This window comes from Myxine glutinosa, chromosome 1, assembly GCF_964187855.1.
Source record: "Myxine glutinosa chromosome 1, kmMyxGlut1.1, whole genome shotgun sequence".
Taxonomy (NCBI): domain Eukaryota; kingdom Metazoa; phylum Chordata; class Myxini; order Myxiniformes; family Myxinidae; genus Myxine; species Myxine glutinosa.
The window spans coordinates 364,328,176-364,352,955 of record NC_136261.1 but is presented as its reverse complement, the minus strand read 5'-3'; the positions used below and the strand labels follow the sequence as shown (position 1 = coordinate 364,352,955).

The 24,780-nt window shown below is 45.7% G+C and overlaps 3 protein-coding genes across 11 annotated transcripts in view; all 3 read left to right on the top strand.

The window, feature by feature from the left end:
• LOC137414496 (uncharacterized) overlaps positions 1-5,132 on the top strand; it is a 114,653-nt gene extending 109,521 nt beyond the window's left edge. The window contains exon 7 of the mRNA XM_068100066.2: positions 4,725-5,132. Within this exon, the coding sequence (XP_067956167.1) occupies positions 4,725-4,764 (40 nt within the window). The 3' untranslated portion in view covers positions 4,765-5,132. The remainder of the gene's footprint in view (positions 1-4,724) is intronic.
• Positions 5,133-7,148: 2,016 nt separating this feature from the next.
• On the top strand, positions 7,149-18,506 carry LOC137424211 (protein FAM200C-like). Its single transcript, XM_078782934.1, has 3 exons — positions 7,149-7,214; positions 16,719-17,702; positions 17,766-18,506. Exons 1-3 carry the CDS (start codon positions 7,149-7,151, stop codon positions 18,504-18,506), a joined length of 1,791 nt encoding a protein of 596 aa, XP_078639060.1.
• Positions 18,507-19,857: 1,351 nt separating this feature from the next.
• LOC137414567 (uncharacterized) overlaps positions 19,858-24,780 on the top strand; it is a 154,768-nt gene continuing 149,845 nt past the window's right edge. For 3 of the 9 annotated variants that reach the window (XM_068100090.2, XM_068100092.2, XM_078770015.1), the window contains exon 1: positions 19,858-19,983. The gene's annotated coding sequence lies outside the window, so the exon portion shown is untranslated. The remainder of the gene's footprint in view (positions 19,984-24,780) is intronic. The other 6 variants (XM_078770019.1, XM_078770020.1, XM_078770017.1 and 3 more) reach the window with 3 other exon arrangements.

Below are 24,780 nucleotides of genomic sequence, written 5' to 3'. Positions count from 1 at the left end.
AGGATCTGTTTTTTGCACCTTTATTGTGTAAAGCAGTAATGTTGGCTGATTTCCAAGCAGATGGCAGATGACCTTGAGCAAAAGAGAGGGTGAAGAGAACAGAGAGAGGGAGTGAAAGAGCGGCAGAGCAGGATTTGTGGACCCGTGCGTGGGCTGATGCCGTCAGGTCCAGTTGCAGAATCAGAGTTGAGGTTTGACAGAAACTTCTCCAACTTGTTGGGAGAGAAGGACAGAGTCCAGGAGCAGCTGCGTATGACTGGGTAAGGTGGGTACAGAGAGAGATGGGTTTGGGACACAATATTTTGAAGCAAAGACGGGGTTGAGGCATTCAGCCTTTTCACGTGCAATGTCAGCTGTGTAGCCGTTTGAGGTAAGGGAGAGGATGATGGGGGAACAACAACAACAACAACATGCATTTTAAGGCCATTTTCACTGCTAGAGCAGGGGTTAGCCATGGGGGAACAAACACCAGAAATACGCCACCAGGATTTGGAGGAGGGAGACAGGTTTGAGAGTTCAGTCTTGAGAGTATGGATATATTATCTCCTGGCTCACCTAAGGGTAGACACACACTTGTTCCGAGGTTTGCAAAAGGAAATGAGATTGCCTTCAGTTGAATTTGCCTTCCATGAGGCGAAGGCAAGTTGTTTCAGGGCAACTGCCTCTCCATGAGATTCAGTGTACCATGGACGGGAGGAAGGGTATGACAACTGAAGACGAGATGGGATAAATCTGTGCATGAGAGAGAGCAATTTACTTTGGAAGAATTCCCAGCATTAGTTGATGTCAGAGGCAGTAGAGATGTGAGACCAGTCCAGATGTTTTATGACCATTCCAGTTGGCCTGAGTTAAATGCCAGACTCGTCAGGGCTGAGGAGGCCCTCGCAGAATGGCCAGAGAGATGTCCACTTTAACAAGCAAATTATCAGATGAACCGATTGGAGCAGAAGAAGAACAGCAGACATTTGCATGGAAGTTAGTTGTCCCCCATCACACCGCGGAGCGAAAAGGGGACTATGGTTTTCCCCTCCGTCCGTGTGTGCGTCCGTCCGTCCGTGCGTGCGTGCGGACGTGTGTGTGTGCGTAAGCGAAGGACCGAATTCTAATTTGGTGTGTGGGTGCAACTAGGCATAAGGAAGAACGCTATTGAAAATTGGGTCACGTCAAACGCCAAGATGGCTGCCACCATATATATGTCTGAACCTTGTGAGCGAAATGTCTTGAAAAATAAGCGAAGTACTAACTTCTAATCTGGTGTGTGGGTGTATCTAGGCATAAGGAAGAACGCTATTTAAAATTGGGTCGCCACGTCAAAATCCAAGATGGCCACCACCATGTATGTCTTAGACATACACCACCATGTATGTCTGAACCTTGTGAGCGGAATATCTTGAAAAATAAGCGAAGTACCAACTTTTAATCTGGTGTGTGGGTGTATCTCGGCATAAGGAAGAACGCTGTTGCAAATTGGGTCGCCACGTCAAAATCCAAGATGGCCACTACCATATATATGTCTGAACCTTGTGAGCGAAATATCTTGAAATATAAACGAACTACTAACTTCTAATCTGGTGTGTGGGTGTATCTACGCATAAGGAAGAACGCTATTGAAAATTGGTTCGCCACGTCAAAATCCAAGATGGCCGCCTTGCGTCTTCCACTTTGTCAACTCACATCACCTCACCGACGGGGGACCGAGGCGTAACGCTTGTTATAACCAAATCTAGAAGAAATGATGTACTGTTGACCGAGATCCGGGTCAGGAAATTGGCAGATTGTGTCAATCTCAATGAGTCGCAGAAGTTCTTTGCTGAGGTGCCGTGGCTGGTGTGAGAGGTGCCTACAACCTGCCAGCTGGCATGAAGACAATTGAAAATGCCACATATGAGGAAGAGAGAGTTGGGATGAGTGGATAGAAGTTGGTCCATGTTGTCAGACAGCAAGGTGTAGATGGAGTCGTCACTGTTTGGTGGACGGTACAACACACATATATACAAACGGTGGAAGCGGAGGGGAAGCTGTAGCCAGAGGTACTTCTGGGGGTGTGGTGGAGTGAAGAATGACCAGGGAGAGTGAGGAAGAGAGTTTTTGATAAAGTGAGCAACTGCACCACCAGGACGAGGTGCCTGTCTATCGTACATGTTTCCAGGAGTAACCAGGACACTAAGACACCAGTAACCAGTAACACCAGTGACCAGTCCAGTCCAGTGGAGGGAGTAACCAGGGAGAGACATGAAGGAATCAGAGACGTCTTGAAGGATGAAAGTTTCTGTGCAGTAGATCAAGTCTGGTTTGGTGGGAAGCAACTTGTATGGACAGATCAGTCAGGTCTTCTTAAACGAAGGCCCCGGATGTTTGACATCCATACCAGTTTGGAAGAGGGAGGGGAGGGGTAGGGTAAGATGAGAGAGGAGAGGGGGATGTAGGGAGAGCTGTTGGCATTGTGTTAGAGATTACAGAAGAGCTATGAGAGGGGGCAGGATGAGGATGAGGACCAAAGGCTCGGTGGTGAGGGGATGAGGCACAGTGATGAATAATATGAGGTGGGGCAGGATGAGGATGAGGACCAAAGGCTCGGTGGTGAGGGGATGAGGCACAGTGATGAATAATATGAGGTGGGGCAGAGGTAAGTACACTACTGGTCAAAAGTTTTAGAACACCTCAGTTTTTCCAGTTTTTATTGAAATTAACGCAGTTTAATGTGTTGTGAATAACCTGAAATGGTACAAAAGTAAGCAGTAAACTGCTCGAGGTTAAAAAAAAAAGAAGCTTAGGTTAGCAAAAACGGGAAAGTAATGTAAATTACAGAGTTATATTGTAAAAAAAAAAAGGCCTTCTTCAGGGAACAAGTAATGGGTTAACAACTTACAGCTGTTCTGCAGCAATGTAAGTAAATTAAGCCTTGAAAGTTGATGCAAACAACTCCTACAGGTGTTCCAACTTCTGCCGATTACTTGATTACAAACCCCCTGTCTGTAGAAAAGCAGTATTGGAACAGACTGTGATTACACCCTCTGAAGCATTATTTGGACAATATTGCACTGCAGGAAGTAGTATATTGGAAACTGGAGGAAACTCTGACAGGAAGAGCTCTGGCAGACCCAAAGCCACAACAGAATCAGAAGACACGTTTCTGAGAGTCAACAGCTTGCGTGATCGGCGGCTCACAGGACAACAGCTTCAAGCACAGCTTAACACTGGTCGAAGTAAGCAAGTCTCAGTTTCAACTGTGAAGAGAAGACTTCGAGCTGCAGGTTTGACAGGTCGAGTGGCAGTAAGAAAGCCATTGCTAAGATGGCAAAATAAGAAAAAGAGGCTTGCTTGGGTCATGAAGCACCGCCAGTGGACTACTGAACACTGGAAGAAGGTCTTATGGACTGATGAATCAAAATTTGAAATCTTTGGTTCATCACACGGTTTTTGTACGCCGTCGAGTAGGTGAAATGATGGTTCCTCAGTGTGTGACATCAACTGTCAAACATGGAGGAGGAAGCATGATGGTCTGGGGCTCTTTTGCTGGATCCCGAGTCGGCGAATTGCACAGAGTGATTGGCACCCTGCACCAAAAGGGCCACCACAGCATTTTGCAGCGCCATGCAATACCCTCTGGTATACGCCTAGTTGGTCAGGGGTTCATCCTACAGCAAGATAATGACCCTAAACACACCTCCAGGCTATGTCAAAACTACCTTCGAGGAAAATAACAAGACGGGAGGCTTCAAATCATGGAATGGCCAGCACAATCTCCAGACTTAAACCCCATCGAGCTGGTTTGGGATGACCTGGACAGAAGGGTGAAAGCAAAGCAACCTACAAGTGCAACACATTTGTGGGAACTTCTGCAACAATGTTGGGAAGAACTTCCCGAACAATATTTGATTTCCATTGTAGAAAGAATGCCACGAGTGTGTTCGGCGGTTATATCTGCAAAAGGTAGCTACTTTGCTGAGTCAAAAATGTAAATTAAATTTTGTGAAACAAAATGATTCTATGATTTTTTTAAAATCTCCAATTGTTTATTTGTTCTATGCTTAATTTCAGAGTACATTGAGACATTAAACTGCGTAAATTTCAATAAATCGAGGTGTTCTAAAACTTTTGACCGGTAGTGTAGACGATTGGAGGGGGTGGAGGAATTAGTTAGAAGAGAGAGGAAGGGGGGAGGAGGCAGCTTTGTTGATGAGTTAAGAGGCAACGTTGAGGAGGAGGAGTGAGAGGGGAGATTTGAAGAGGAGGGGAGAGGGGGAGTTTTGAAGGGGAGGGGTAGGGGGAATGTAGTGATGTAATGGGGTAGTAGGGAGGGGACATGGAGTGGGACACTGGTAGGAAATAGGGTTGGTATGATATAGGGGCAAGTACCAGTAAAGGAGGGAACAGACAGGGAAGAGTTTGACACTGAAGATGTACAAAAGGAACGATTAATGAAATACGAACATCCAATGCAAACTGGGGCGCTTGAGATTTACAGGTTAAAGATATTAGTCAGGTTCACTATGTCAATAAATTATATTTCGTTCAAAATCATGGTAGATAAGCAAACCTATACATTTTTGGAAAGGTTATAGCATAATGAAACTAAAAATCAATGTTTACATTTGGAGAGATACCTGTATGGCGGCCATTTTGGATTTTCAAAATGGCCACTGTAAAATACATATTTTGTTCTATTTCTGCCTCTAATTACCCTAAAAACTTTTTAAAATATACTAAACCTATATTTTCAGGGACAAGGGGCGCTATGGTCAGGAAGGACAAGGACAATGAAAGTATTGTAGCGGCTACCGCTGGGTTTACACAATCGCCTTGCACCTACCAAGGACGCGGAGCGATCACCATGCCGGGCTCGTCCAGGACGCCCGGGCAGGCCCGCTCTCAACTTGCCAGGCCTCGTCCGGGACGCCCGGCCATGCCCGCTCTCGACTTGCCAGGCCGCGTCCGGGACGCCCGGGCATGCCCGGGCATGCCCGCCCTCGACTTGCCAGGCCGCGTCCAGGACGCCCGGCCACGCCCCCTCTCGCCTTTCCCGGGCAAACGCTCCGGGATAATGTGTGTATATATATTGCTGCCCGATAAACGGGCTTTTCAGAGTACCCGAGTTGTTTTGTTTCAATAAAGAAACTCGGACGAATTCCAGCTTTTTGTCGCGTCCATTCTTCCGATTACGTGGGAGCACAGCTCCTACAGTATCAAATTAGTGCTATGGGGAATGGTAAGACACAAATCAAAGGTTTTGAATTGCAAAATACTGTCTTTATATTCGCGATAAGTTGCATAATCAAATACATGTTATCATTTTGTACAGGCAGTTAATAACATCAAAATGTGTCACAATAATTCATATCACCAAACATACACAGGCAGTCAGCAAAATCATATATACACATGCAGTCAGTATAACTTCACATCTACACAGGCAGTCAATGACAAAGTATACACAGGCAGTCAATGGCATCAAACATACACGATTACAGAATATGCCATTTAGAGTTCGTCATCACTGTCCTGTGTGTCGTATCCGACAATATAGTCCGCATCGTTTTCACAGTCCGTTCCACACAAGCAAAGGTCGGTCAAATTGATTGGCAAATCGAATTGGTCGAATGGTCGATCGAATCGAATTCGATGAATCGGATCGAATGGTCGATCGAAGCGATTGGTCGAATGGTCGAATTGGTCGAATGGAATTGGTCGATTGGTCGAATTGGTCGAATCGAATTGGTCGGAATTGGCAAATGTAAACATTGATTTTCAGATTTTCCATGTAATAACGTTTCCAAAAATGTATAGGTTTGCTAATCTACCATGATTTTGAACGAAAAAACATAGTGAACCTGACTATATGTTTGAAAACGTTAGAGGAGTGGTGATATGAAGGTGAGTTTAGATTTGGAGAAAAGAAGAACTGTAAGAGATTTAAATTTTGAACAGGAAGAAGAAGAGTGAATTGTAATAAAAGAGAGTATACAACACGGAAGTTTAAACATTTTCAAACAAAACTGTGAAGAACATCTGGGTATTCACTGAAATTAGTGCAGGAAGGGTTGGGGGGAGGGGAAGGGGTGCAGGGATGAAGATTGCAAGCCAGGTGGAGCAGAGTTCAAAGGAAGGTGGAGGTGTATATCAGCACTTGGTTAGTATTGTCGGAGGTACTCCTTTTGATTTGATTTTTTTATTGTACACCGCTCCTTTCCACTTCCATCCCCAGGCGCTGCATGACGTCATCGCCAGGCACTGGAGGGGGCACGGCGATGACGCGCGGTGAAAGGGAGTACTCAGTTTTCACTCCAGTTGTTGTACACCTCTCTCTTTGTACAATACTGTCTCTTTGTGCCACGCTGGAGAATGTTATTTATTTATTTGGCATGGGGGCGGTGTACTTTGAATGTATCTGCACTTGTTTTTTTTGTTTTTTTTGGAAGGTTAGGTGAAAGCAGATTTGAGTAAAAAAGAGAAAGATTGAAAGAGATCATGAAAGAGTATGGTGAATACTTCACAAACAGAATGAGGATAGAAAGGTGAAATCGGCTGGAAAAGAGAGGACAAGGAGGAAAAGATGGAGGAAAGGAGGATGGGAGGGTCGAGACAACACATGAGGTGAGGAGGAATTTATTTATTTTATAGGAATTCAGGGAGGGGTAAACCTATATGGCAGGTTCTAAATTTTTGGAAACATAAAGTAAAATTATTGTGTATTTTTTTCAGTTAAATTGACAAATGTGATTACACCATTTACTGTTTCAGAGGGAGAGTTTCAAGTATGGCGTCTGAGAAAATTACAGATTTTTGAAATATTTGCAGCGGAATGTCATAATTTTAAACCAAAGAAGGATCCACAGCAACAGCAATTAATCAACGCATGATGGGAGCGTATGGCACAGATGCCCCTTGGTGTGATTACCATAAGGTGGGCCAAGGAGTTCAAGCATGGGTGTGAGAGCCTTGAGGATGACCCCCGTTCAGGACGGTCGTCAGATGCCACTGATGAGAAAACTGTAAACTGAGTCGGGAATTTGATTATGGAGGACTGGCGTATCAAGCACTGAGGTTGGCATTTCACATGGAAGTGTGACCATCATCCATTAAAATTTTGCCATGTTTCTGTAAGACGGGTTTCTCAAAACCTCAGCAGTCAGGATTGACACCAGAGAATGTCCTTGAGTCGTGAGCTTCCTGACCTGTATGAAGCCAATTCCGTCAACTTCATTAACCGTCTGGTGACAGGAGATGAAACCAGGATTCATCACCGAGACCCCGAGTCAAGGATGGAATCCATGCAATAGTAAGGGCATTTTATGAGATATTTCACAAATCTGTTAACTAAATTGTTACCAAAAAATTTCTTCACCAATATGTTTGTAAAGGTGTGTAATAACATGTGTTAAAATGTTGAAGTTCAACTCCCGTGGGAAACCCAGAAAAAAAGCTGTTGAATTCGGGTACCGAAAAATTATTTTCGAGAATTTTTACTTTTTTTAAATCGGCCCTTAAGTAACTTATGAGGGGTCAAATAAGGGTTTTTCATGATTCTGAGTTGATTGTTAACATTTATATTTTCACTTTTACATTTACACACAAAGTAGCTTTTATTTCACATACATATATAATACTCAAGAGTTATTTCTCATTCACAATGTCAGAAGTTTCAACAGTCATTGTCTATGTCTTCTTCAGACTCAACAACATCATGACTGCAGTTTCTGCATGTAATGCCATTACAGACTCCACAGGCCGAGATGCACGTGACCCCATTCTTCTTGCAGCTGCATCGCAGCTGTGGAGCTGTGGACTGGAACATGTTTACTGACGTCCTCCTCCATCCGCCGGTTGACATCAGACAGGTGACTGAGGGTGAGCACCCAGCATTTGTGGCCAGAAAAACTGTTTCTCATTCTTCCTCTGCTCAGTCCACCTTGTGACTTGGCTGCCTTCATTAATGTCTGCTCAATGCAAATGTCACACCATGTGCCGGACCACTCATGACTTGAGTAACGGACAACGTGGTTCCCGTGGGCAGTGAGACGTTCTAAGGTGTCTTTGTAAGCAGGCAAAGTTTCTAGTTCCTTCATGAGTTGACAGTACAGCCGTGCGCCCTTGGCATACTGATGATGGCCTGCAGCGGCAAAGATGTGAAGCATCTTGGTAACAATGCAGGACAGATGCCCATTGTGGTCTGCAAGTCGCTCGGTTCTGATAAAGACCTTGATCACATCTACCATGTGGTGGTACTCCACCCAGAGTGCAGGTGTTCTTCCTCCTTTTGCGAGTCGTTTGAAGGTTTCTTCAAACCTTTGCTCAAACACTGGCACTACTGGGTCTGAGTGTCTGGCTCCCATCTTCCCATCAGCCACCTTCTCCATGAAGGTCTTCATGTCACCACGCTCCTCCTCAGTGAAGGCAAGTTTCATGATGTGTTGATAGATGGCTGCATCGATGAGGAGGTGAACACGGATTGCCTTGTCAAAACATCCTCCATCCATGATGTGGTTGGCTGTCGTACTTCCAGGATAGATCAACTGGATCACATCTAGTAGTCCAGAATCTTCCATGATGTTACCCATTGATCCAAGATAAGACTTCAGCAGGTGAAAACCACCCAACCTTGGAATGACGGGTAGATTTGCCTGCTTTATTATATTCACAGCCTTCAGCCAAATCGGAAGATCAAAGGTCACTATAGCGACCCCAGCGCGCCGTATGCACTCTTTCAGAGTGGTGAAGATGGTGTTGAGGTCATTAGGGTCTCCTTCAATAACTGGGAGGAACTCGATCTGTGTGCTCTGCTTTGCATCATTAGCATGGATTCTCTTCATCCAGCCATTCCAGTTGGAGTGTGGGAACTCAGGATCGTTGGCTTTGATCACCCACCCCGCTGCCCAGAGTGTGTCACCTGGAGTGAGGAGTGGCTGATCATGAGCCAGGGAGGAGGAAAGCTCAGCGAGGGGGAGAAACATGATTGCGTTCGTTCCTATCTGTTTCCTGTTCGTAAATGGAATAATCTTTACATCAGTTCCTCTCAGGATCTTAGCTTTGTCGAGTGCCTTCAACTTCACCCGGGGGAAAGCTGCTGTTGTCTGTGGATCTGGCAAAGGTGGTGCCGGAGAGGTGACTTCGATCCAACCCATTGAGTGAAAGGGAGTGTTTCCGTGAATAGAGACAATGTTTAAATCTATATTGTCTCCAACAAACTGAGTGACTGCATTGTTTGTTTCCCCAACCTCCATAAAGACCACCTGATCATTACTTGACAATTCACTTTCACTGGCTGGCACTTTGGCTGTCATCACTGATTGATCCTCAAGCGCAGCATCAACCGCAACCTCATCATTGATCTGTTCATCGGTTTCCTCCACAATGGTGTCAAGAGTGCCAGAAGTATCTGGAACATCATCTCCACTCCTACTATTAAGGAAGCGGTATTTGTAGTTTTGTGTCTCCGTGTAAGACTCAGTGTATCCCAGCCGGTGGAACTTGTTGAGCATCCATTTTGACCCAAATCTATGATCAAGTTGTATGGCAAGCCCCATTTGGTGTGGCAATACTCCAGACCGAGGTCGACAGGCCTTAATAAAATTCTGCCCCCAAACGGCAACTCTTTTGTCTGGCTTGACAATCGGTCTTGTTACGTGGTCCCCTCGGTGAATACCTGGTCTCGGTGACCCCCGGACCGTGAGAGGAACTTCGCCAGAAAGCTGTATTAAATATGCGCTTTCGCCACGCAATCCATATTAATTTCACCCCAGGAGACAACTGACGTTCAAGGATATATTTCAATGGGAATGACCATACAATTGCAATGACACAACCACGGAGATTTTCCCCGAGCAATCAACCATATACAACCGTCAACAATTCCCAATTCACAAGCACTTTCCTATGAGTAAGATGGCCATCTTATATACGTGTGTCCCGGTGAGTACTCACGACACCCTTTTGGTCTCGGTCTCGCACAATGTCTCTGGGCCCCTCCTGACCAAGATGACGGTCGCCGTCACCGCACTCGGGCGGTAGAACGAATCCCGGGTGGACGTGTTTCCACCGGGCAGGTATCGTACCAGGCACCGTGGCTGCAGCCCCTCGTGGCCACGCGAAGCGGATACGGTAAAGCCAGCCAAACCCCACGCCGCTGGCAAGGCGCGTTAGGCCCCAACGTGCGACCCGCACGCGTCTGTTTGGACGGTGCCGCGAACGAGGCCAGACGCGGGTTCGATGCACGGCCCCACGTCAACTTGACGTCTCCACCGGGCCGGTACACGTTCCGGTAATTCCTCTCGCCAGACAGGCTTCGGAACGCCGCTGTTTCACGCAGCGCAAGGTCGATCCCACCTTTTGTCGGAGCGGGGCGAGGAAGAATAATAATCGTCCTTTTTTCCTCGTGTCTTTTCTTCTTCCGTTTCCGGTCACTTCCGTTTCCGGCCACTCCCTCAGAAGGGCTCCTGACCCTCCAACCACAACAACTACACAACAACTTAATATACTACACACGGATCAGCAAAGACCTGAATGGTAATTCACATACATTCACATAAATATGTAACACTCCCCCCCTTCAAGAAAGAAAGTTTGAACACAGCGAAAACTTTCTTTGCCGGCCAATTTGGAGAAACAAACCAGATAACTCAACCCCCCCCCCACATTATCCGTTCCCCCCGGGCACAGTTATCACTTAAAAATAGAGCAACCAAAATTTCACCACAACCCCTCCAGATTACTCCCTCTGGACTAAGTACCAACAACGACATTGTCCCTGCCAAATCAAACTCCATCTCATGACCCTCTGACTTTGACCGTCAGTTTCTTGGGAATGAAGGTTAAGGGGTTGATCAAAGATCCAAAGTTAAGCGACTCGATAGCACTTTTTCCGGGAGGCCAAGCCGAGTATTCACTACATGGATGCCTTTAGGAACGCGGAGTTCACGGTTAGTCCGTGCATGAAAGTTCACTACATGGACGCCTTTAGGAACGGCGTTCACGGTTAATTCGTGTAGGAATCTTGACTCGGCGGCTCCGCCGCCTTCAGTGCTTCAACTTCTCAGAACTTCCCTAATAATTAGGGTGGGACCACTGGTCCCTGTAGTCCCATGAATAGCGGTCTCCTTCTCGGCCACTACCAAAACTACCGCCCAGTTGTCCTCTCCTGTAGACCTCTCGACGCCTACGAAATGCCTTCCCTACTGTTATGGTCCGACCCTCCAAATCCTTGCCATTCCAATTCTTCTCTGCCTCTCTGGCGTCTTTTGTGCTGGCAAACGTGACAAAGCCGAACCCTCTTGACTGTTGCGTTTCCCAGTCTCTTACCAACCGCACTTCCACCAGCGGCCCATATCTGTTGAAGACAGAGGTCAGAACTTCTTCCTCTGTTTTGAAGTTCAGTCCCCCTACAAATAACTTGGCACTTTTGTCGCCATCCCGAGCTGGTGTGGTGTTATTTTCCCTGCTGGGCTCTTTACCAACCCTCAGGTTACCATAAACTTGACCCCCGGCCAGATCATTCCCGATAACCACAGATACACCCTCTACAGGAAGCGTGGCTTGTAAACCGACGGTGACCGGTCCTGACACCAAATCGGACTCCAACTGGATGACCTGAAGGGGAGCACTAACACCACCCCCGATCCCCTGTAAACGAACACTATCCCCCGTTGCCGTCTCCTCGGACCATGGCAAAATGCCTTCAAGCATTAAAGATTGATGGGCCCCTGTGTCCCTCAATATCCTAACCGGTCTCCGGTTAGTCGAGGCTCCATCCAGTGACACAAACCCCTCTGAAATAAATGGTTGGTAACCCTTTTGATGGCGATTTCTTACGCTAGCCATCGCATTCGGAGTTGTAATAGTCGGACTCCGCTCTGGGTTGTCCCTTTTCATGAGGTAACAACTGGACATCAAGTGTCCAGGTTTCTTGCAAAACGCGCAAGTAGGCCCGGAGGAAAAACTCGGGATCTGCCTCGGGCCCCCCGAACTATAAGTTTGTCTTGGGCCCGCATCCCTCTGATTTCGAACCGGTGGGGTATCATAGTTGTCCCCATAATCATCTCGAGGCCGCCGCCATGTATGGTCGTTCTCCGCACCTGCTGTTCCCCACCTCCCCTGCGGAGATCTAGGCGAGGAGTTAGGTTCGTGGACCCCTATTCGGTGGGTTAAGGCATAATCATCTGCCATGGTGGCTGCGTCCCACAACTTTGGTACCTTCTTTTCCTGCAGGTACACTTTGATGTCCTCGTGGACACACTGCTGGAATTCCTCCACCAGGATCAAGTCCCGCAATGTCTCGAAGTCTTTCCCGACTCCTTTTGACTCACACCACCGATCAAACATGTTTTCTTTCACTCTGGCAAACTCCACATGGGTCTCACTCTCCCTCTTCCTGGCATTCCTGAATTTTTGCCTGTAAGCTTCCGGAACCAACTCATAGGCTTTGAGGATGTGCTTCTTCAGTACCTCATAATCTGCACATTGGTCCATTGGTAGCGCCGAATAAATTTCCTGAGCTTTCCCCACCAGCACACTTTGCACGAGTATGGTCCATGCCTCCTCCGGCCAGTTTAATTGTCGAGCCACTTTCTCAAAGTGTGGAAAAAATTTCGCGACTTCTTTTTCACTGAACGGTGGAACCAGCCTCACATGTCTGCCCACATCCCAGGTTTTCTGGTTAGGTGTCGACCCCGTCAGCAAGGGTGGTGCCTCTCCCCGTTCTCTCATTAACTCCAGCTCCTTGAATTTGATTTCTTGCTGAAGCTCCATGTCACGTTCCTTTAATTCCCTTTCCGCTTTTCTCTCCTCTGCTTCGAGGTCCCTTGCAGCTCTCCTTTCCTCTGCTTGTTCCTTTTCTCTCCTCGCTTCTGCTTTCCTTTCTTCTTCTTTTAACCTTTCCTGGAGTTCTCGTTCCACTCTCCTTTCCTCTGCTTTTTTGTCTTCTAACCTTTCCTGGAGTTCTCGTTCCACTCTCCTTTCCTCTGCTTGTTTCTCTTCCCTCCTCTCTTCTGCTTTCCTTTCTTCTTCTGCTCTTTCCTTTTCTGCTTTCCTTTCTTCTTCTGCTCTTTCCTTTTCTGCTTTCCTTTCTTCTTCTTTAATCCGTTCCTGGCTCCGTAATTGCAACTCCAGTTTCCGGAGCTCAACGTCTTCTGGTTCTTCGGGTAGCCACTCCCAGGCTAACTCGTCCCATGTTCCTAATCCCACCATAGATTGTATCACCGTGGCCTGCAACTCTGCCTTCCTCAAATTAGTTCGGACCTCCAAGTTAAAATGTTTGGCCAATTTCAAGAGGTCCGACTTTAGCAACGCTCGGAACTGTGCCTCACTCGGGGTTACCCCAAAGTTCTGTGCCACAAACGCCATGGTGCCTATCGTTAACACCTGTTAACCTTCACCCAAGACTTTACCCCAATTTCTCCAAAAAAAATTTACCAATTAATAATTAATTAATAATTTTTAATTAATAAAAAATTATTATTTTATTATTTTATACAATTTTAAATCCCGGACGTAGACCCAATTGCGAAACCGCAAATCGTAATTTGGACGAGCCCCCAATTCTGTTACGTGGTCCCCTCGGTGAATACCTGGTCTCGGTGACCCCCGGACCGTGAGAGGAACTTCGCCAGAAAGCTGTATTAAATATGCGCTTTCGCCACGCAATCCATATTAATTTCACCCCAGGAGACAACTGACGTTCAAGGATATATTTCAATGGGAATGACCATACAATTGCAATGACACAACCACGGAGATTTTCCCCGAGCAATCAACCATATACAACTGTCAACAATTCCCAATTCACAAGCACTTTCCTATGAGTAAGATGGCCATCTTATATACGTGTGTCCCGGTGAGTACTCACGACACCCTTTTGGTCTCGGTCTCGCACAATGTCTCTGGGCCCCTCCTGACCAAGATGACGGTCGCCGTCACCGCACTCGGGCGGTAGAACGAATCCCGGGTGGACGTGTTTCCACCGGGCAGGTATCGTACCAGGCACCGTGGCTGCAGCCCCTCGTGGCCACGCGAAGCGGATACGGTAAAGCCAGCCAAACCCCACGCCGCTGGCAAGGCGCGTTAGGCCCCAACGTGCGACCCGCACGCGTCTGTTTGGACGGTGCCGCGAACGAGGCCAGACGCGGGTTCGATGCACGGCCCCACGTCAACTTGACGTCTCCACCGGGCCGGTACACGTTCCGGTAATTCCTCTCGCCAGACAGGCTTCGGAACGCCGCTGTTTCACGCAGCGCAAGGTCGATCCCACCTTTTGTCGGAGCGGGGCGAGGAAGAATAATAATCGTCCTTTTTTCCTCGTGTCTTTTCTTCTTCCGTTTCCGGTCACTTCCGTTTCCGGCCACTCCCTCAGAAGGGCTCCTGACCCTCCAACCACAACAACTACACATCAACTTAATATACTACACACGGATCAGCAAAGACCTGAATGGTAATTCACATACATTCACATAAATATGTAACAGTCTCAAGAACATCTGAAGGCTTGCAGGAACAAGTGTCAGCTGACTATCGATGTCAGTCATACTGTGTGTGGTGGGGTATGACTTTGGACCTAAATCAATCAAGGCAATATCATTGGATATGAACTTGAGTGCCGTCTTTATGATCTGAGTCTTCTCATCTCCATGGTCAAGATTAGCATGATGCTCTCGCAGAATATTGTCGGTGCCATCTTTGAGACAGAGTACATCTGCCCTTCTTTCCTGTGTTGTGAAATACAAGGTGTCTTCGTATTTCTCTAGAAGTTTTATCTTTAGCCAATGCTTTGAATAAGAAAGGCTCTTCTCTGGTGACTGATCAAACTCCTGCAGCTTTTCATGGACTTGGTCCATGTTCATTACCCCATGCTCTAATTCTGAGTCTAACCATTCGCAGAATTCAATAAAAACTGCCTCTCGCTCCTCATCAATACTCCTCTGTCCTCTCTTCCTTTTTCCTTCCTCATCAGTCTTGGACAAACTGTCACCTCTCGCAAACATAAGTTTGCATCGCAAATCGTACAGTGTTTCTTCTGCTACCAAGTCGTTGATCCCTTCCAGGCATCCAGTGACTTCAGTGCCCCAGTCATCCCCGCGACTCCGTGCTGTCTTCAGCAAGCTTGCCTTCAGTGTATCTGCAGTCAAATTATCTGGCACTCTGTATTTCTTTCTAGCTTGTGCTGGATTATTTTTGTAGAGCTGGGCTGGTTGGTTGCAAAGAATGCATACATTATATATGTGAATGCATATGCAAAGAATGCATACATACAGGAGGTCAACTGACTGTGATCTTCTAGAACTGCAGCCAGTTGATGAACTGAACTCACAAGTAGTGCGTCTTCTCTTCAACTTTGATGACTCTTTCTCTGCCTTTGATGCTTGAGCTGACTTCTTGTTGGTTGCAACAAAGTTGTTGTACAGATCATTTTTACACTTCTGGTGGTACCTCAGTTTTCCTTCCTTTTGAGCCTCCTTCATACGTTCCACAACAGTAACATTTTCGACAGTTTCTGCTTGTTTCAATAAAGTTGAGTATCCCTTTGGAGTTGCCTGTATGAGCCTTTCAGCTGGTGTATCCGAGCGTGCACAGATGAAGCAATTGAGCACAGGTGGAGTAACGTCTTCATCCATATTGCTAGACTCCATGTCCTGCAAAGTAGAAAATGAGATATATTTAGAAATTATTTTTCCACAAAGGAGTGTCTGTGGTGAAATATAAATGTTAACAATCAACTCAGAATCATGAAAAACCCTTATTTGACCCCTCATAAGTTACTTAAGGGCCGATGAAAAAAAATAAAAATTCTCGAAAATAATTTTTCGGTACCCGAATTCAACAGCTTTTTTTCTGGGTTTCCCACGGGAGTTGACCTTCAACATTTTAACACATGTTATTACACACCTTTACAAACATATTGGTGAAGAAATTTTTTGGTAACAATTTAGTTAACAGATTTTCATATGTTTCCCTTACTACAATGGAAGCACCCAAAATTCTCCAACCCACAATAACTTTTGAACACAACCCTCTGCCAGTAAGATCATGGCCTCGGTTTAATGCAATGCAAAAGGGATTCTCTTGATTGACTACCTACCACATAAAACAACAACCACCAGTAATCATTATGCTGGCCTAATGCCAAACCTGCGCAATGTCATCCATGAGAAAGGACGAGGAATGTTGACTGGAGGCGTGCTCCTGCTCCATAACAATGCGCCGGTCAACAAATCCCATGTTGCACGGGATATCTATTTACAGTTTTACACTTGTTTCTAGTAACTCAACCACCCTCCATATCGTCCAGCTCTGGCTCCAAGCGACTATTTTCTGTTTAGAAACCTGAAATCCCACTGCTGATGGTGTCATGTTCAGGATGATGAGGAGATGAAGGAGGCTACTGAGGCATGATTTGAGGAGCAGTCAGAAGACTTCAATAAGACTAGCATCGTGAGTCAAGGGAGGCTATATTGACAAATTAAATGGCTTATGGTTCTGTCTTTTCATTATATGCTGAGTTTGCAAAACTTATTTGGCCACCCCTCGTATATTCAAAAGCTTCTAAACCAGTGGTTCCCAAACTGCGGGGCACGACCCCCAAAGGGGTCATGAGCCTTTTTCTGGGGGTCATGGAGGGTCCAAGATTTGGAGGAAATTTTTTATGATATTTAGGGATTTTTGTTAGTTTTTTGATATTTAGGTTTTGTCGTACGACTATTTTCGTTCCTAATGCTTGATATTTTGTTTTGCAGATGTCGAAGAAACACACATACAACGGGAGTTTTCTCAACTTTGGCTTCTCATCTATCGTGAACAATGGCGTGCAGTTGCCACAGTGCGTCATCTGCAAGAAGACACTTGCTAACGAGAGCCTGAAGCCCTTCAAGCTGAAGGAGCACCTCGCCAAGGTTCATCCGGAACTTGCCAGCAAGGATTTGGCCTACTTCAAAATCAAAGAACACCAGCTCAAGCGGTCGAGATTGGATCATGGAACAGGAGTTCTCTTTCAACACAGCAAGATCGTCGAGGCCTCGTACAAGATCTCCCTTCTTATCGTGAAGCAGAAGAAGCCACACACGATTGGAGAGACGCTCGTTAAACCTTGCATGGTAGAGGCTGCTCGTCTTGTCCTCGATCAGAACTGTGTCAACAAGCTTAATCAGATAAGTCTCTCGGACAACACAGTTAAGCAGCGCATCGATGACATGTCCCAGGACATCAAACTTCAGGTGACGGAGAAAATCCGACTCTCTCCCTTCTTCGCCATCCAACTTGATGAGTCGACAGACGTCGCACAGCTTCCACAGCTTTTGGTTTTTGCTCGGTTCATCTCGGAAAATCAGGTGGAGGAGGAGTTCCTCTTCTGCAGCCCACTGATAACAACTACAAAGGCTGAAGATGTGATGAACATGGTGTCCAACTTCTTCCAAGAGGAAAAGCTCTCGTGGGCAAAGTTGGTTGGTGTCTGCACGGACGGAGCTCCCAGCATGCTCGGCTCCAAGTCAGGATTTGTGACTCTGGTCAAGAAGAAGAACCCGGATGTCATTACAACACACTGCCTGATCCACCGTGAGGATCTTGCCTCCAAGACGCTCCCTGCTGCTCTCAAAGTCACCTTGGAAACTGTGATCCGCATCGTCAACCATATCAAAGGAGGGGCACTCAACACCAGGCTGTTTCGTCAGTTGTGCCAAGACATGGATTCTGCCCACCAAGACCTCCTCTTCTACACATCTGTTCGTTGGCTGTCAAGGGGCAATGTTCTCGCCCGTGTATTTGAGCTCTTTGATGAATTGTAGGTATTTCTGGCAGCTCAAGGGAAGAAGACGGAGCAGTTGTTAAAGGACATTCGAGAGCCGTTTAAGTGTAGTCTTGCCTACTTGGCAGACGTGTTCGAAGCTTTGAATGGACTCAACCGGCAACTACAGGGCCCAGATACCACCATCATAATGCACACCGATGCCATCAAGTCTTTCCTCGCCAAGCTAGCTGTTTGGGAGAGGAAAGTCGAGAGGAGAAATGTAGCTTCCTTCCAACGTCTGACTGAGGTCGTCGGTGAAGAACCACTTGCAGAGGAGCTGCAACAAGAGATCAAGGAACACTTGTCAAGCCTCCAAGAAGAGTTCAGACACTATTTTCATGAGATTGATGCAAATGAGATTGTACAGCTGAAACTTGCCCGCAATCCTTTCCGATGCACTGTGGACGATCTTCCTGATGGCATACAAGAGGAATTCTTGGAGCTCATCAACAACACCGCAGCCAAAGAGGAGTTCCAGGAACAACAACAGTTCAGCAGCTCTAATTGCTGGGCCAAAATGCTTTCCGCTTTCCCCAAGACCAGCGAATTCGCCCTGAAGGTTCTCATTCCTTTCTCATCGACTTACCTCTGTGAAAGTGGTTTCTCGACTCTCCTGGTAATCAAATCAAACGCCCGAAACAGGTTGGATGCTGAAGCAGACATGCGATGTGCCTTGAGCCACACAGACCCGCGTATTGATTTGCTTGTATCAAAAAAGCAAATACATCCTTCTCATTAAAATACATGATTAAATCAATCCTTGTTAATAAACATTAATAAAATTTTTTTTTTGTTATTGCTCTCTCTGCTGTGATGAATCTTTCAAATGTATCTGCGCCATTGGAAATTAGTACATTTTCAGAAGGCTTATAAAGGTAGTACCAAACCATGGTAGGTTTGGTACTACTGAAAGGGGTCACGTACTGGAAAAGTTTGGGAACCCCTGTTCTAAACAATGAAGCACCATAGTGTCAACAGCGTTTATCAACTGCAAAAAGGCATTGGACTGTCCCATACTCATTGATCAGCAAACGGCTAGAACTGTAGAAAATTGACCCAAACATAAAATAATGTAAGGAAGACAATCAAATTAAACAGAACATCCTTGATAATATATCCTGAGGAAAGAACCATGAAAATCTCAAGATGCAACAAGGTATTCTTCCAGGAGATATTCTAATATCTACACTTCTGTTGAGCTTTGGACGAGTACAACAAATTAGAGAATTCCTAGAACATGTTACCCCGTTCATAGAACATGTTACCCCATGCATGCTGAGGTTTGGACTCGGGCCCCCAATTCCCTTGATTTCTGGACCCATCCTTCTCAAAAAAATCACACCCATGTCCGAAGGAAGCGGTTCAGTTTGGCATTTTTAATATGAAATAGGGAAAGCCGAGAAAGGAACAAAACCCATTAGAATTACCCTTTAGAACCTGCTAACTGGTATCCCCACCCAGGTCATACTATCCTCTTCAACTGAAGTATCAAACAAACCCGGCTACGCCGTAGTTAGACAATCGGTCTTGTTTTTTTCCCACCTGTGGAACCAACTTTCACATCCTCTTCAGTCTCATTTTTCCCTTCAGGTATTGAAGACAGATGTTCACCACCATCTCAGATCATCCCCCATCCAAGACCATAATCTTTTCTACCCATGTTCACCTCCGTCCCCGAGGCCTGTAGAACTAGAACCCCCAAGCCAAGCCAGCCGTTCTTTATCAACGTTTCATTGAAGTGTTTGCTTGAGTGCTTGAGCTGCTTGGCGAGCGCTCTACAAGCTGCTTCGTTGAGCAGTCGTGGTCTATAATATAACAATGTATTTATCCCGGGTATTTTTGTGGGTTGCTTAAGATTGCTTCTGCTTGATCTTTATGTTTATTTAAAATAAAATAAAATCTTGCATCAAATCGCAATCTTTTGGATTCACGTCTTGCGGTGTATTGGAGTGTATCGTCTAGCTTGTGTGGACGCAGCTTTTGTTTTCCCCATTTCTGTGAATTTTTTATTTTATTTCGTGCCGAGCACTACTGGTTCGTAAGATTGTGGGGAGAAAAATGCATTTGTGGGCTGGTAAAGAAAGAGCTGAAGGGATTCCATGCAAGCGATCAATCAATGAATATTATTACTGAAGAAGAAGAAGATGTATGATAGGTTAAGGGTTTGTTTTCCTGTGACGCTGTGAGACGAAGAGAATATTTTTCAAAGTAAAATTGTGAGTTGAAGGGTTTTAAGGACTTCTGCTTTTTAAACATGTACTATGTAGTTGTGAATGCATTGTTTGGATTTTAATGATAGACGATGTTTTAAATGTGGTGATCGGATCGCGTTGTCTCAACTTATTCGCCGGTCCCGTTGCGCAGACGCAGAAATTCGTGAGGTAAAAATCTTTCCTGTGGAGGGGAGATATATGGATTCTGTTTAACCGTGTGCACATGTGAAGTCCATCTCATTGACGTGTGGCAGGCAAAAACCGCAAGCTTGACTGGCCAAAATGACACCGACTGTTTCCAAGTTTTCTTGACAAGATCGAGGCTCATGGAAGAACCAGTTGGGCCAAATGGGCCCTCCCCTTCATTATTTTGTGTATAAACAGCAAGGTGACGGTATTAACCTGAATTGGGGCAGTGGGAGACCTCTTGCACATTATAAGCAAGGAAATGAACAAACGGGAAAATAATAGTGAGAAGTGAAGGAAACGTTACAAGCTGTACGGGGTTGATTAAAGAAGGGATATTAATTGGGGTAATAAAGTTGGGAAGGATTGGGAACACTTGCCAGTGTAACACTTGCTTGGGACCCTAAGACCCCAATAACTTGAACCTGGGACCCTAAGACCCCAAGAACCCGAACTCGGGACCCTAAGAACCCGAACTCGGGACCCCAAGAACCCAAACTCGGGACCCTAAGACCCCAATAACTTGAACTCGGGACCCTAAGACTTCAATAACTCAAACTCGGGACCCGAAGACCCCACTTGGGACCCTACGACCCAAATAACTTGAACACAGGACCCTAAGACCTCAATAACTCGAACTCAGGACCCTAAGACCTCAATAACTCAAACTCTGGACCCTCAGACCCCAATAACTCGAACTCTGGACCCAAAGACCCCAATAACTCGAACTCGGGACCCTAAGACCCCAATAACTCGAAATCGGGACCCTAAGACCCCAATAACTCGAACTCGGGGCCCCTGAGGTCTGCCCTTTGTTTAGCTACTACGTGAGTCAAGACTCTCAGAACTATCAATTTTTAAAATTCCACCATAGTATGTAATGGTGTCAGAAACTGGGCCAAATTGAAATCGAGACTGCATCTATTTTAGTGAGCAAAGCCTTGGCTGTGTTTCACCTTGGCTTGTTTGTGCTTGGATTTGCAGTTAGCCCAATGTGAATGTTTTCAACTTAATACCAATGTATAGGCAAAGCGTTAGAGCCTTCTCTGCCTTTTGGTATTCGTGGCTCAAATTTTGCTCTGCTTGTCCAATAACATCCTTACAAGGGTATTTAATATATACATACATACATGCATACACACATATATATACACATACTAGAATTTGAAGTGGAGTACAATCTTTGCTGAAGCTAAATAACTGACTGCTTTGATACAGATGTAATTTCAGGGTCTAAAGTAGTTTGCCACAGGTACAGTATGTGACAAAGGTGCCTTCAGAAATGTAATGTTACCCCCATAAATGTACGTGACATACGAATAGTAAAGTAAAGATAGAAGATACAGATAAAAGTTCCCATAGTAAAGATAGAACTGTATAGGATGTAGCATGGACCATGGATGCGTAGGAGAAATCTCGATGTACTTAAGTGGGGAAACTGTAGCTTAAGATTGTTTATGTGTCTTCACCTGAGGGGTGAATTAGTGTTAATTAGCGTATGGATTAAGAATAATTTTCCCCAGTACGTGATTTTCCCTCTGTAATTTTCCCTTTACGTTTTGCTGATGAGGCCGGCCATGAAAAAACCTCCTTTAAACAACAACAACCGCCGACAAAACCCGAGCAGAGCCGAGCGGACTAAGCCCCGCCCAAAGGACTTAATAAGGAAAAAAGCCACGCCCTAGGAGTGGTGTGATGGGGAGGGGGGTGGGAGGTGGAGAGAAAGCAGTCGGGCTTCACCCGGATTGGCTGACCTGAGTGAAGAGGAGGAGCGCACTTCTTCTGCTGGGGCCAACAAGAAGGCTGGCCATTTTTTGGTGTTGGAGAGAGAGCAGTTTGTTTTTCTGCACATATTGTGAGGAGGGTTTGGCTGTGGTGCTCTTCGGGGGAGCTGGGGGCTGCGCTGTCCTCCCCCCACAGTGGCAACAATAAAAGAAGGAAAGAGAGGGCCATCTCCACCACTTGCCTCACTGCCCTGGGCGCCGTCGTCGCCGTCGCCATCTTTTTCTGAGCTCCCGCCTGTGGGGCTTCGAGTTTCAACGACCGCTAACCTCCAAAAAGTCTCAGTGGACCAAAGCTAAGTGCACTATAAAAAGGAACATTTTATTTTCATTTTACTTTCCCTTGTGTGTTCGTATTCCTGACTGTGTGTGGGGATCCTCAAAATATAATTTTAGTTTTTACCTCACCTGTCCTGTTGACCTCTTCGGTTTATTTTCATCAAATAATTATTGTTGAGTTTATTGTGGTGTTTGTGTGTTTTGTGGTTTTGGAATAAACTCGTGTGTTCTGTCCAGGTAAACATCTTGCATCCTGTCAATTCCCACGCGTGTAAAAATACCACCATTTTCCGCTGTTCGCCTCGGGAGTAAAAACTGTCTCGGCTATTCGTCATCCAGCGGTCTTAATCACTGGTGACAGGACAATAACTATGTTTACTCTTTACTTGATAGATATACTCACAGCCATATAAATACTGCATGTGTATGTGGTGTGTACATCTATATAACTAAGTACGTTGATATAACTAAGACATAATCACAGCTATGTAAGTATGTGGGAAGAGCGCCTTCACAGTTATAACTATACACTTGGTCCTCACTTAGTTGCGTTCTCGTAAAATGTGACTTTAAGCGACATAGCATTAAACGAATCATATTTTCCCATAATAATTAATGTATAAACTGGAGTTAAGTTCTTTTGAACATTTCTCGTTTAAAAAAAAAAAAACCCGGTAAAAGTTTATGTACATTCCTAAATGATATCATTTGATAATTAAATAAAACGATGGTATTCATGGAATATTTAGCCTGTGCAGTCTTACAAATGTGTCATTGCATCTATCTACACTTCTGAGGTAAATGTGTACAAATTGTACTTTGAAAAGTCTGCGATATACTGCATTCACAAGCCCTTACAAAGTAACTTTTATTCGAGTGTTTTCATAACTACCAAGGCCGATAAAGATGTGCAGTCTTACAAATTGACACTAAAATATTGCTAAAATATTGTTGTGGTTTTTAGAACCCTCCACTTGGTAAATTTTTGTAAATGTTCCCTTATAAATAATCCCCTGTAAATATTCCCATTTTTGGTGTAAAGGTCAAAGGTCGCACCCTAGTTAGGCCACGAGCAACACGTAGCACACCATAGGCTTCTTCTTTAGTTATTTCATTACTATGTGTTTCAGGTAAGGATCCGTTTCCAATAGTTGAATCTGCGTTGTATTAATCAAATAACCTAGGCCCCTTCTCAAATTCCCATTCCATTCATTTTGCGGCGTAATCTGCCCTCCAAATCATATTGCGCTACTCTACCAGTCGCAGCCGCCTCAGTGTTCGCTGCCTTTTGGTTTGTTCCTGCCCGCCGCCATAAGCCACGTGGCAGAGTGGGAGAAGAAGGGAGGAGCGGCCAGGAACATAGGCGTGGCCCCATCAACGCGTCACGAGGGGAGGTACCAATGAACCGTCGTGACCAATCCGGGCCGAGGCGTGTTCACCGGTACGCGGAGTGAAGCGGACGCGGCTTGATACGCGAGGCAGGTAATAAAAGCGCCGCCGCGAACTACTTCAAGAGAGAGGAGAGATGATCGGCAGATGATCGGCAGGTGAGGAGAGAACAGCGCAGAGACGCGGATGATAAGAACATTGCGCAGAGGATCGCTTGGGACGATCGTTTTGATACGAACTGCCGTTGGTTTTGAGAGCGTTTGGCACGCTATACGTACGCAGCATTCCAGCCCCTCGCATATGTAAGGTCCGGTCGCACGCCAACGATACGCAAAGCTGCCTGCCGTTCTTCGCCCGCGGACCCGGAGCCTGGACGGGTCCCATCGCCTGGAACCATCTGCCTGGACCTTCCTCCCCTACCAGCTACCATTCCGTGTGAATCTGTCTGTTTGTCCTGGGGTCGTGATAAGTTAAGACCGTTTAGATAAGCTTGCCCTATGTCCTTTTATTTCCTTCTTCTTGTATATTCCCTTCTTTCGTTTCCTCTTTTAGTGTAGTAAATAAATCATTTGTTCTTCCTTCACCCTTCTTATTCTTTGGTTCCTCTCATCCGATCGCTTGCGTCCTGTCCCCAATTGAGTACCTGTGGCACGATTTGGCCAACCGCTTTTAATCGGGTTTAGTCCTTTTGTTAACGGCTTGGATTGTGGATTGCTAAACCGCTCGGCAATTACCATCACATCCGCGGTTCGAGCAGGGACTCATCTCCCTGCTTTGCGGAGAGATTGGTGAAGGTATTTGGGAAACCATTGACCAATCACCCTGGCCAATCTCGCCCCGCAAAGGAGCGGGATAGTTTCAGGCCCGGAGACGGCCAGCTTAACAAGACAAGGGGATTAACCCCCCCTTGCTAACGGGAGTGCCGTACTCTGAGATCCATAACAAAATAAATCGGGAGATTGTTAAAACACCAAATGTACTTCTTCTTCTTCACTATTTTCAGCAGCCGAGCAAGGCTGAAGCGATTACAATGATTCTAATTTCGCATGGTTTTTGTTGTATGCTCAATATGCGCTGTATCAAATGGTCATGTAACGTGTGAAGTTTCAATTTCCTCCGTTAAGTTAAATGGTTTTCAATGCACGCTCTTAACAAAATGCAGACA

Excerpts from the sequence above, each read along its gene's own strand:
- LOC137424211 (XM_078782934.1), top strand. The coding sequence starts at position 7,149 with ATGTCCTTGAGTCGTGAGCTTCCTGACCTGTATGAAGCCAATTCCGTC. Across the intron at positions 7,215-16,718 it reads TCAACTTCATTAACCGTCTG|ATGTCGAAGAAACACACATA; the intron begins GTGACAGGAGAT and ends TTTGTTTTGCAG. Across the intron at positions 17,703-17,765 it reads ACCTCCTCTTCTACACATCT|GTATTTCTGGCAGCTCAAGG; the intron begins GTTCGTTGGCTG and ends GATGAATTGTAG.